Raw genomic sequence first — 13,434 nt, 5'->3', positions numbered from 1 at the left:
GACTCTCCATCCAAATTTTATCAATTTTTCTTAATCTTGTCCAGATTATATTTTGTTACTGTGACAGTCCTTTCTTCAGAAGCAAAGATTTGTTACGTTCAAATTCATATTTGTTTCTGTTTGGACTATCACACATAAATAGCATGAAATCAATAATCATTTTAATGATTTAATAATTATTGATTTACCTTTACAAATCTGCAAAGTCGAATACCATCTTGCCACTTTGACTCACTGGCATACTTGTGTAGCATTGAAGGATATGGTGAAATTCTATCAAACAACCAACAACAACCCTCAGGAAAATTCATCCTTACACTCAACTTACAGGCAGTGTTAACCCTTTAACTCCCAGGATCTTATTGTTAATTCTCTCCTCTAGCTGCTACACATTTACTTGTATATTAGTTGCAAGAGTTTGGTTTTAGATCAAGGAAACAACTACCTGATACACTTAAGTATATACTCTCATTACCTGTTTGCTGGATAGTGGATGGATATATATTGTAGGGAGAAGTTACAAGTGAATCACTTCTAAGACTGAAAGGGTTAATATTGCATCATAGATAAAGACCTGATATTTGGATTTTAAAGTTTGTGTGAGCACTAGCAGATGAATTGCCATACATCACCACAAGTTGTATAGTTAAGATTCATTTTCTATAAATCAGGAAAGTATATTTGAGAGAACTAGTCTAGTTTTATAACACTGATGTGAAGAGAAAACTCACATTGTACTGCACAGGGAGCCATCAGCTCTTCTCATTGTGCAGTGATTTTCCAGGAAGCTGACGATCTGGGGGTTCTTTCCAAAATCACTGAAAACGGGGGGAAAAAAAATGATGACAGAGTGTAATTCAATTCAACTCCAGAGGCAGACCACTTCTTAAGATGGCTCTAAATTTTTTTCAGGGATCACCAGCAACTGGGCAACATCTGTTCAAATGAATTCCAAGTGTGGTAGTAAAGGAAATTGTTTTTTAATGTTTTTGATCATTAATGAATCAATAAATAATACTAAAATTGATAACCTTAAAATCCATGGGTGTCTGGGATTGTTATTGACTGGATGGAAGAGATGGACAGAAAATACTCAACTCAAGGTCCATGATTGTGTTGTGACCCAGAGCCAAATATTTTCTTGTTGTGCCTGACTTAACTCAGCCAATACGCATTTTAAAAGATGAAAGAAAGAATGACAGATGTCAAAATATCCGTCACTTTAACGTTCTTCTTTAAAAAACTTAAGCTTGTATCTCGTAGAATGGAACAGCTTGTTCTGGAGCAGCTTACATCATCATCTATTGTAAATACAGCCTTCATACCACAATTTTTTTCCCTTGATTTTCAAAAGGAGGGCTTTAGGGGTTGTACAGGTGCCATGATAAAGAATGTAACCAAACAGAGTTGTACAAAAGTCAGGATCTATTTGGTTAAAACCTGCACTTCTGAGCATTATCAACAACAGTTTACAAAACAGAAGAGGAGGGAAAACAGGATTTGAAGTCACACCACAAAGGTGGGAAGCAAACAAACTTTGCTGAGCACTTATCAGTCATGCGCCAACCCACCCCCTTTAAAATGATAAAGGTGTTTTTGACTTTTAAGTATAGGCAGGGATATTTTTTTCTTTACCTGGAATCTTTCTCAAGAAGTGTTTTGTGCAGGATATCCTGATCAACGTACACAGCACTTGGATAGTACCAAACAATAAATCTACCATCCTGGAATGCTGATAACATGTTTGTGTTGTCATTCCATGCCATGGTTGTTATCATTGTTCCTAGATTAAAAGAGAAGTAAATTAAACAAGACTCAAATTAACCACAAAAAGTGTGTCTGCCAGTGGAGAGTAACTTTAGATAAAAGAATAAATACTATGCCTTGATAACATCTGGGGTGCTAAATCCTCATAAAACTATTGTAACATTAATTTATGATATTAAATCACACAATTATCCAACCAGGCATGAGGTCAGGCTTTTTGGAAATCAGTTAATTTACATTGACAATATGTCAAAATTGTCAACTCCATAAATTCATCGTTTGAACAATCACTTAGCTTGCTTTGATGAAATTTCATCAAATCTGCCATTTTGGTTTTTGCCTACATTCCTGTGACTTCTGCAGGAGCAAAATAGGAAATCAAGCAATCTCCTCAGAAAACCAAACAGGAAATAGGATTTACCTAGTAATGTTGCTTGCTCACAGATCACCAAAAGAGTCATTTCACATTTTGTATTTACTTTATATGAGGCCATCCCAGTCACAAAATGTTTATTCAAATTTACCTCTCAAAGATGTCAGTTGAAGAGAGCCTCTAATCAATTCTATAAATTTGGATACACTTCCATAATTCACAAATATTATTATAATCAAAGTAAGTTGTCTGTTGTACTAACCAAGTTTAACCAATCTTTCAGCTGGACCAATGTGTTTGACAGGTGTAAGATAAAGATCTCTGTTTTTATCAATAATGGCCAGTTGCCTGTCTCTAGTCTGACCACACTGGCTCAGAGAAATCTCCATTACTTCCAGCTGGAATAAGAAGACACCAGGGGAGCAGGTTAATCCAATAAACAAAGAAAATAAATAATTCAAACAATTTGCAAGAAGTGGCTAATGGTAAACTATAACAAGGTTTGCTTATGATCTTTTTAGAGTATCTGTTAACAAGACTCGACCTGCATAGTACTTTAAAAGAGTGAACTCAGAAGACGATTGCATCAGTGCACATAATGCTGAGAGCAAGTCCTCTTAGAGCTTGTGTATAGAGAGTTGGGAAAAAACCAAACGCAATTTACAACTCCTTTAATTTATAGAATGAAAACACTCACAGAGTGTTGGATTGGCTGGCCACTTCCAACTGGCTTTCCTGTCTGAGTTTCAAATAAATGGATAACTGAAAAAAAGGAAAGAAAAAACAGCAACAACAATGCAATGAAACTGTACAAACAAACTCAATTCTTGGGTCATTTACAAGATACTTCACCATGCCTTGTAGCATTATAATAGATTATTCTATGGCAAGGAAGTCCTGAAGTAAATCCAAGCAATCTGATTGGTTTGTACTTGTCCATATTTTGCCGTACAGATTTTTTCCATGAAAAAAGTCATAAACTATGTATTTTTGGTCACAAGAATTCTAAATAAACAACTTAAGTGCTAGGGCCATTTAATAAACTACTTACTAACCTGATTTGCTTGAGCTGGACTGGGGAATATTGGCTCTTGGTCAATTTTGTACAGACCTTGCTGTGCTTGGTGTGTACTGCCACAACCTTAGGCCAATATTCCCCAGTAAAGCCCGAGGACTTGATAAGTTAGAAGTTTAATCCACTGAAGGTGTAATTTCCAACATTACCTTTCTCATCTTTGCGATCTTTGACTGCAAGTGTATCATTGCTTAATGTACAAGTTTGTTCATTCAAGGTGTCAGTCCTTAGCCCTTGAAACTTTGGAACACAGGTTAAACGACCCTTCAAGATTGAACAAATGAAATACAATGGATGGTTTAAAAACACAATTTAAGAGTTTCATGAGGATAAATTATGATGTTATTTCAACCATCATGGCTGATATCAGAGGTACAGAAAATGCATAGGACTCAAAAGTGGCCAGTGTAAATATTTTGGCACGAACCTCATATGAGTAAACTTGAAGTCCTGAGTCATCAACTAGAAGAAAGTGTCTGAAAAAATAAAGCAACAATTAAAGCTCACTTTAAGATCATTCTCATAGATAAAATTTTGGTTTTATCAACTGAGTTGATGATGAAAATTGGTCACATTTTGAGTGTTAGCCCTTTATACTAGGCAGTCTCCTGGGGACTCTTGAGATGACATCCTTCTGTAAACTGTATGTAATTGTTAACAAAAAAATTATCCCACATAATCATCTTATTGGGGAGCAGCAGAGTGTTCATTTTGCCTCTCACAAACATTTGATTTTGAAGGACAGATACAATTGAGGATTAAAAATAGGGGGAAAGTTTTTTAGCAAGCACCAAACTGTTAAACACAGAAATTAATTATATAAGTGGAAAAAAAAAATGTTTCTAATCATTACTTACTTTTCGGTCTGAACAATAAGGGTAATATTTCCATTCTTGAGGTCAAATATCATTGGTGTGTTCCAGTTTCTGACACTGTGAAATAAAAAGCAAATATGTCAAATCAGTGATAACTATCAGCATATACAACAATGATCTTAGTTCATTGATTATTATTAAGACTCCATACCCATTCTAATGCAACTAACCTGTATATGTAGCACTGAGATGTTGTTGCTACAACAAGGTGGTTGAAAGCCAATGAAGTCTTGATAATACGATCTCGGAAGTCTAAAGGAATCATGAAGATCTTGTTTAGTGCAAAACACGCTCTTACGAATGATCATGGAAACCAAAGATTTAGTAACAAGATTGTCAAGGATCTGAAAAAAAATTACTTTCAAAGATATGTAAATTTATTATTACCCAATGATTCCTTCACATCGTTCATTACATCTCTGACAAGAATGCTCTTGCGGTCTGTTACTGTTACTTCAAAGTTTTTCCACTCGAGACGTCTGCCAAAGGAAACAGTTCAGAACAATTCCAATTCATGATATGCCTCAATTTTCAGACTCTGTAAACTATATAATACACATGTAGCAAATTATTTTCCAATGTCTCATTTTCAGATCAGCTCACCTTTCAATGACATGAGCAAAGATAACTTGACCATTCCCACAAGCACCTGCAAGCTGTGTTCCATCACTTGACCAGGAAATGTTAAAGATTGAGCCAGTATTGGGTTTCTCCAGAGTGTATGACCACTGAAAGAATTACATATTACATATATATTAACACAGTGGTAATTGGTACAAAGCACATCATAATGTAGCTTCCAGTTGCATTTGGCAAAAATTCAGAACTAGCCAACTTAAACAGACTACTTCTTCTGGTGAACAAATTAAACTGTGCTGTTATAATACAGAAAACACTATTAAATATGAAAAGTAGCTTTCAAAACCTGAGCTCAATGGTGATTTTAAAATTAGAAACTCTGATTAAGGTTTAATCCTGCAATTCATAAGCTTGTCGGCAGATTATGTACCTCCTTTCATAACCCTTTACACCTAAACATCAGTATTCATATTCTCCTTACAGTTCTCTATACATTTCCTAAGATGCTGACTAGGAGAATTTGTTTAACAATCAATAGCTTCTTTAGTTGGTGATCATTTCCTTTATTCTCATGACCTTAATGTTTGATTCAGGGCTAATATTGTGAGGAGAAATTAGATGCTGGTCATTCTTAGGGGTTAAAGTGATAACAAGACTTCATGCATTCTGCACCTTGTCTTTGTAATAAGTAGTTGTATTCCTGCATACTTAACATATTTTGTCAACTAGCAAAAAGGGTTCCAATATTTTCTTTGAAATATTGTTACACTGTATTGTATTGATGACATTGGTTGAATTGAGAGGATTTAGTCTGTAGGAGTATAATTATTTAATTTTCTATTTCTTTTTCTGCTAAATCAACATTAAATTTAAAAATAATAGTTTACCCCAGTTTTGTCACAGAGTCTCAGAGTATTAAAAGACCCAACAGCAAAGAGTTCACCTACAAAAGAGAGATAAAGACATTAAGTTACTTTGTAACATTTATCATTCATGTGTATCTATTCTTGACGACAGACATGAAATCTCAGACAAAGTGACTGCAGAGATTTGATACCAAAAGCAAAATGTCTGTTCAATGCCTGTTTAAAAGTCCAAATAAAAAGAAACTTACCATCTGGAGCCCATGAAATACTGGTAATAGGATATTCATGCAACATGCTGGAATACAACACTCTGCCGTAACTGTCCCAGACCTAACAGGAAACCAATGATAACAAAGAAAATTATTCCTTGCCTTCATAATTGTTCAGCATTTTCAGCAAAGGCCATATCTGTCTTTTTCCTTGTTGAATATAAATCAAAGCCTGTATGTTAAGTACCTTATATTTGCAGTCTTCTCCCCCAGATATGATCAAGTTATTGATAGGATTCCAGTCCACTTTTAACACAATTCCATCATGAGCTTTCCACTATGTTATGAGATATAAAAAATAAAGATGAGATTAATTTGAAATATTTACAGTGAAGGGATTTCTTAGCTAAATTGAAGTAAATATATCACCCAATCTGTTGTGTCTTCTCAATAGCATCACAAAGCGACAACTCAGAGGTAGCTGGCACATCCCTGGACATAACATAACAATAATTGTTCTACAGTTCTTCTCTCCCAAACTACCTAGTATATACAGGTACATCAAAGTAGTAGCAAATGTGTTCATTGTCATTGATCAGGGCTGCACTCCTTCAAAGAGTTTTATATCACTGGTTTGTGACCACTTTGACATGAGTAAATTAACTCCAAATAGATTTAATTTTAAATACCAGTCACTAATAGATAATGGGTTAGAATATTCTGTAAGCTAAAGGTGCAAACTAAGTTATCAGCTTCCCAGCTAGAAATCTTATTAAGATCTTACAAGATCTTATAAGATCCTCTAAGAATCTTACAAGATCCTTAATAAGATGTAAGATCTTATAAGAATCCTATAAGAATCTTGTAAGAATCTTATAGGATACCTGTAAGAATCTTGTTAGAATCTCATAGAAATCTTACAAGAATCTTATTAAGATTTTTAAAGGATTTTCGGTAAGATCCTATTTAGATTCTTATTAAAAATCTTAGTAAGATCCTGCCAGGAATCTTTTAAGATTTGGTAAGAAACTTAATAAAATCCTTATAGGATTCTTGTAAGAATCTTGTAAGATTCTTACAAGAATCTCATAAGAATCTTACATGAATCTTACAAGAATCTTACAAGAATCTTGATAAGATCTATTATAAGAATCTTGCTAAGATCCTATTAAGATTCCTATTAAGAATCTTAATGAGAATCTTAATAAGATTTCTACCTGGGTTGTTACAAACAGTACCTGCACTGGTTTAGCAGCAGCTTGTAAAGGTTTAATCACTAACTGCTTTCCACTTGTGTGAAGAATCTGGTCAGAGTCTGGGCTCCATGATACAGAATATACTGGGGTCCCTGTGAAAACACAATTACCAAAACATATTACCACTGTAGCATAGCTTGTAATTAAGGCAAGTCAAACTCAATTGTACAAGCATGATCTTGGCTGAAATTTTCAGGATTTTGGCAGGTAGACTTTCACTATTCTTGAAATAGCAATTTCCAAACCTTTAGGTCAAGCCCCAGGTGTCTTGGTCAAATCTTCCAAGAATCAGTTTTACATGCAAGGCTGTAAACCTTTCAGGTAGAGGGAGAAACCCATTCAAATACAATTCTGCCTTAGCTTATTTCTAATCTGTGAAGCACCAAAAATTTACAGCACTGTATTAAAGTTTTTGTGCACAAACCTGCTTGAACCAGTGTTGATCTTAACATTCCACTCCTAGACCATATCTTTACTTGGCCATCTTCTCCAACTGGTAAAAAAATCCAAAGATAAAATTAATAGCAGTACACTAAGATATACACTGTATTAAATGCTTTAAGTTTGAATAGGCATTTATTATCTCCTTGCTGCCAAATTTACTTTTGTTCTCCTAAGGTAAAACAACCAGCCAAGAAATGGGTTTGCAGGCTCAACATTTCTGTGTTATTTTACAAGACACAGTTCAAACAGGGTGAAGCACAACCAAAATCAATATATTGTTCTCAAGTGTCTCTTACAACCATACTTTGTCAACAAATGGTAATTTGAGAGTTTTCTTTCAGACAATCTACTGGCTGGCTAGGAAAATAAACTCTTATATATGCAGTCTGCATTCAGGTGCATAATAGTCCATTTTACAGTTGCATGCTTGGTTGCCAATCCTTTGAACAGAGGTGTCAAAGCTAGGGGTCTTCCCTGGTGAAAAACCTCACAGGATCTTTGAGGATCTTCAAGGATTGACAAAGACCTGCCAAAGATCCTTAAGGACAAGGATCTTTAAAAGATCTTTAAAGGATCTGTAAAAGATCCTCAAAGATCTTTGTAAGCAAAAACGTTTGTTAAGATCCTCAAGGATTTGATAAAGATCCTCAAAGGATATTACAAAGATCCTCATAAGGATCCTCACAAAGTTCTTTTCAAGGATCTTTCAAGATCCTCAAGGATTTAGCAAGGATCTTTCAAAGACCCTCAAAAGATCCTTTCAAGGATCCTTTCAAGATCTTTGTAAGGATCCTTAAGGATTTAATCAGGATCTTGCAAGGATCCTAGTCAAGATCTTTGCAGGATCTTTTTGAGGATCTTTCAAGATCCTCAAGGATTTAATGAGGATCTTTTAAAGACCTTCCAAAGATCCTTTCAAGGATCCTATTAAGATCTTTGCAAGGATCCTTAAGGATTTGATCAGGATCTTACAAGGATCCTACTCAAGATCTTTGCAAGATCTTTTCAAGGATCCTTCAAGATCCTCAAGGATTTAATGAGGATCTTTTAAAGACCTACAAAAGATCCTTTCAAGGATCCTGTAAAGATCTTTGCCAGGATCCTTAGGAATTTGATCAGGATCTTACAAGGATCCTTAAGATCTTTGCAGGATCTTTTCAAGGATCCTTCAGGATCCTCAAGGATTTAATGAGGATCTTTTAAAGACCTTCAAAAGAACCTTTTAGGGATCCTGCTAAAATCATCATCTTTGCTAAGATCCTTAAGAATTTGATTAGGAGTTACAAGGATCCTAGTCAAGATCTTTGCATGATCTGTTCTACAATCCTTTAAGATCCTCAAGGAATTGAAAAGGATCTTCCAAATATCTTTAAAAGATTCATTTCATGATTTTGTACAGCTCTTTGTAAGGATCCTTTTTGAATTTGACGTGGATCTCAAAGGCAACTTTGTCAAGATCTCTACCACATCTCTGCATTATGACTTAGGTTCCTTTGAAATCCTCAAGTAATTTCAAACATAACAAAATTGTAAATTGAGGGCTCACTGTTTTATAATTTAAACACAACAAGGAATTTTCGCAGAAAATTATTGTGCAATGAGTGTAATGAAGGTTACCGCATCGCAACGCCATGCTCGAGGCTTTCGGGAAACTTTGTGACTACTTACATGACAACAAATAGGGTTTTGCATTATGGGATAGGAATTTATACGCGCCGAGATTTTTAACGGTCGCATAAAAACATAAGAAGCTCGTTTTTACGGCAAATATCATCGACAATGGTCGGAACTAAAGGGAAAATGTACACAGAAATAAAGGTAAAGGAAAGGTGTTTTCTGGAGTTCAGAAACAAGCGAAAAGAGAGACAGAAACAACCGAAATCGTCAATCAAACTCCAAGCAGGTCTCGCGATTGCTCTGACTGTGAGGCTGAATGAAAATAATTCATTGGTACTTCTGGAAAGAAAATGAAGATGCCATCCTCGCTTAATGATTCTTACTCTGAGCTCTTGGAGAGTGAGGATGCAAATGATGTGTTACAGGGACAAGGATACAGGCTTATCGATCTAGAGAGATTCTCCTCGACGCTCACTGAAGGACATGTTTCTGAAGAAGGTGTGAATTTACTTGGTTCTGTGTAACCAACTTAAAAAGCTCTTTTAGAGGTTGTCATATGAATTCCCGAAAACCCTTATTTTGTACCTCAGGATGTATTAGTTCGATTAATCTGAAGTTTTCAGGGCTGTATCCTCTTACTGAGTTGAGTTGGATAAGCTGACAGTTTCTCTATAAGCTGAATTTTAAGTAAGATGTTGTGGAATAACTCACAATAATAATTGTAAATCTCGGTGAACTTTGAACGGGCATTGTGCCCATAATATAAACGACTCCAAAAGTTCCTCAGCTCATCCAAAAGAACGACCCTAGTACTTTGTTTTGACACTAAAAACACTTGATTTCATGCAATCTTTGTGCAGTTATCTTTTCTCAAGTTTACCTAGGTTTTTCACACCATGTGGTGGACAAATTGATCTGATGTCAAATAACAAATTAGTTTAGGGCAACATATTAGTTATATTCAGTATGTGTGATTCCTAAGCTTTCCTTTGGTATATAGGTTAATATGGTTCAGAAATATAGTCATTGAAGTACTCTTGTTTGCCTTTTTTTCATGTTTACCCCCTCTGTAAGAGTAGTCTGAGTCTGGTCATAGTCTAGTCCTAGACAAGTTTAACACATATATTTTGGTCTTCTTATCTTTGAGCTGGACTGTTGCCAGATTTTTTGGAAAATGAAAATCTTAGTACTAACCTAAAGTCTGAACAGAAATAGTGTAGAAGTAGTCCTACTAGAAGAGGATGGGTAATTCTCGTTTAGCAATAAAAAAAAGTTTTATCTTCATTTTTTTATGTTTGGTTCAATTTTTCTTTTTAACTTAGAATGAGGATTTAAGTATGCTTATTTTCTTGTCAAAATTTCGAAGGTTCTATAACATTCTTGCTAAGATCTTCAACGATCTTCCATTTCCTTGCCAGGATCTTCATTAGGTTCACTGACATTCTTGTCAAGATCTTTAAGGATCTTCAAATCTCTTGCAAAGATCTTTAATTTGGCTGTCAAAATCTTCAAGGATCTTTCTTTTTTATGCCAAGATCTTCAAAGATCTTTCAATTTATTGCCAAGATCTTTAAGGGTCTTTTATTTTCTTTCCAAGATCTTTAAGGATCTTCAAAATTTTCAAAAAGATCCTTGAAGATCTTGTCAAGAAAATGAGAGATCCTCAAAGATCTTAACAAGAATTTGGAAGATCCTCAAAGAATTTTCAAAGATCTTTAAAGGATCTTCAAAGTTCATGTAAAGATCTTCAAGGATCTTGACAGGAAAATGAAAGATCCTTAAAGATCTTGTCAAGAAAGTCAAAGATCCTCAAAGATCTTGGCAAGAAAATCAAAGATCCTTGAAGATCTTGGCAAGAAAATCAAAGATCCTTGAGGATCTTGGCAAGAAAATCAAAGATCCTTGAAGATCTTGGCAAGAAAATGAAAGATCCTTGAGGATCTTGGCAAGAAAATCAAAGATCCTTGAAGATCTTGGCAAGAAAATCAAAGATCCTTGAAGATCTTGACAAGAAAATGAAGGATCCTTGAAGATCTTAACAAGAATTTTGAAGATCCTCATGAAGATCCTCAAGAGGATCCTCAAAGGTCCTCATGAAGATCTTGTAAGATCCTTAAAGATCCTTGAAAGATTTTCACCAGGGTTGTTATGATACAAACTGAAATCACTTTGTTATCATGCTAACAAGATACCGGTCTCTATCACAACATGGACACCTTCAGCCTCACTCTAAATCAAAGGCTTGGCAACTATGTATACAACTATATAATGGCTTACTCAAATAAGGAAGGCCTTTCAAACCTGTTACCATTGCTGATCCATCAAGGCTCCATCTTCCAGACAGTACAGCGCCCCTGTGAGCTTCAACAGATTTCTCAATACGACCATTCCGAGATATCAAGTGGAATTTACCTATAGGAAATAACAAATACCAGGTAATACACCCAATAAATTTAAGACAAAATATCCTTTATTTCCTTCTTAAACCCTTAAACTACTGAGATCTGATTCTTAATTCTCCCTTATTTCTTTGTATATGTAAATAAATTACGAGAATTTGATGTTGGATTGGAGTATTCTCATTACCTGTTTGCTGGATGATGAATGAACATTATAGGGAGAAGTTAAATATTAATCACTTTTGGGTGTTTAAGGGTTTAAAATGCAATGCAAAGTTTGAACTTAGGAGTTAGGAGCATGTTCAGTGACTACTGATAAATTTGCAAGAAAAGTGACCTGCTGGATGACCTGTATGAGGCAGTCATGTAACCTCATCTTTACAAATGAACTTACCATCTGTTGAGGTGAGGACAAAAAGCTCTGACTGACTTTGTTTTTTTCCTCCAGCACCACGCGGAAACCAGTGTATATCAGTTGGAAAGATCTCTGCTGGCAATTTCATGACCTGTTTAAGAGACAACCACCAGAAATGTTGACAGAGAAAAAAATCCACATTAAGTTTAAGAACTCATCATTAATTACCAACAACATTGGAATGACAATAAACTTTCTAACACTGGGAATGAAACAAGCCTACCTGTGTGGTTTCATCTGATAACAGATTCCATTTCAATATGCTGTGATCATCTCTGTTAGAGATAAAAAAGGCAATTCAGGTATGAATTGGTTTAAATTATATCACCTGAAAGAATCATCAAATTGAATACGGTGAAGGTAAGGGTTAAGTCTGTACTCAAGCCAAGTAGCCCATCCTTTGGGAGCTTATTTCAGTTCCTGTTGCATGAAGTGACTAGAAGCATTGTTACTCCTCCCTGGATTGAATATTAATTAGTCCATCGTAGGTTATCCCTCAGCATTTCATCAGGCTTCCCTGACAGTTCACCTGAGTGCCCATTTGTTCTCCTAGGTGCAGAGAAGTACTCAAACTTAAACTTCTTGCCTCATAGTGGAGCGCAAGCAATTAGAGCACTGGGTGTCCCTGTGCATCACCATTGTTTTTCTTTTATCTTTTTTCCTGGTGGATTTCTTAACCAATCACATCTAATACATGCGAATTAACCTACCCACTAGAAAACAGCTCATCAGCTGATGTCCAACCGACACAACTTACAAGATCCTTATCTGTTGTCGTTGGTCAAGAATGTTATAATACAAATGCAGAGGAGACGTTTTGTAACCAATGGTAAACTCTTAGTTAATCGAAATGTTGAAACAAAGTCAAGTAAAGGTTCTATTTTCTAGTTCGTTTTAACGTAAGGTGTAGCACTTTAAAATCGATTTACGACTAAAGTTTTAAATTATTATAAATAATGGCTTTTGAACTGAGTGGAGCGCAATTTGGTTGTGATTTCTGGTCAGCATAAGGAAAATGATACGACAAGGTACATCGGCTTATCCAGAGGTAGGGCTTGAGTCAAATCTGCCGGTGTTTACGGTACGTCTGCGCGTGATCTACGTCTCGTCTATCTTATATTTTACCTACTAGCATTTTGATTAAAAAGGATACGTTTTGATTCTTTTAATACGTGAGTCTTGAACCTCATATTCGATGTTTTCAGCCGCCTTTCGCCTCAAATGCAAATCTCACTTGTCCTTGACAACCAACAGCGACCAGTGACCAAGGTAAACAACTTTGATGAATGTGGTTCAAAATACGAACATTTTCCTCAAAAAAGCACCATGAGGAGGAGTATTAGCCACTCATAAAGGTATCGTAGATATATAGTTACCTGAACCAGTAGATTAATAGAGAATTTTGAAGGTTTTTTTTGCAGAAATAACTTGACCAATTTGGAGAGAAAGTTATTTTCAATCGCTCATGAATTTGCTTTGCAACCTGGCACTTTCAGCCGTAAGAAACTGGGTACAAGTAAACATTCCTCCTCTTTTTCCTTGAGATGTTGGAAACATTT

General features: G+C 35.4%; 1 protein-coding gene across 1 annotated transcript in view; it reads right to left on the bottom strand.

Moving 5' to 3' along the window:
* LOC131770661 (intraflagellar transport protein 80 homolog) overlaps window positions 1-13,334 on the bottom strand; it is a 32,278-nt gene extending 18,944 nt beyond the window's left edge. Inside the window, exons 1-21 of the mRNA XM_059086373.2 lie at window positions 13,029-13,334; window positions 12,586-12,643; window positions 12,099-12,150; window positions 11,855-11,966; window positions 11,363-11,473; window positions 7,425-7,493; window positions 6,983-7,092; window positions 5,992-6,081; window positions 5,784-5,865; window positions 5,557-5,612; window positions 4,694-4,818; window positions 4,478-4,569; window positions 4,261-4,342; window positions 4,073-4,147; window positions 3,643-3,691; window positions 3,365-3,479; window positions 2,838-2,902; window positions 2,403-2,538; window positions 1,636-1,783; window positions 732-818; window positions 189-273 (exon numbers count right to left, since the gene is read on the bottom strand). Coding sequence (XP_058942356.2) covers window positions 189-273; window positions 732-818; window positions 1,636-1,783; window positions 2,403-2,538; window positions 2,838-2,902; window positions 3,365-3,479; window positions 3,643-3,691; window positions 4,073-4,147; window positions 4,261-4,342; window positions 4,478-4,569; window positions 4,694-4,818; window positions 5,557-5,612; window positions 5,784-5,865; window positions 5,992-6,081; window positions 6,983-7,092; window positions 7,425-7,493; window positions 11,363-11,473; window positions 11,855-11,966; window positions 12,099-12,150; window positions 12,586-12,643; window positions 13,029-13,065 — 1,836 coding nt within the window. The 5' untranslated portion in view covers window positions 13,066-13,334. The remainder of the gene's footprint in view (window positions 1-188; window positions 274-731; window positions 819-1,635; window positions 1,784-2,402; window positions 2,539-2,837; window positions 2,903-3,364; window positions 3,480-3,642; window positions 3,692-4,072; window positions 4,148-4,260; window positions 4,343-4,477; window positions 4,570-4,693; window positions 4,819-5,556; window positions 5,613-5,783; window positions 5,866-5,991; window positions 6,082-6,982; window positions 7,093-7,424; window positions 7,494-11,362; window positions 11,474-11,854; window positions 11,967-12,098; window positions 12,151-12,585; window positions 12,644-13,028) is intronic.
* Between the last annotated feature and the right edge of the window lie 100 nt (window positions 13,335-13,434).

Source organism: Pocillopora verrucosa, chromosome 6, assembly GCF_036669915.1.
Source record: "Pocillopora verrucosa isolate sample1 chromosome 6, ASM3666991v2, whole genome shotgun sequence".
NCBI classification, from domain to species: Eukaryota; Metazoa; Cnidaria; class Anthozoa; order Scleractinia; family Pocilloporidae; genus Pocillopora; species Pocillopora verrucosa.
The sequence above is the reverse complement of the archived record's forward strand: the minus strand, read 5'-3'. Positions and strand labels throughout refer to the sequence as shown.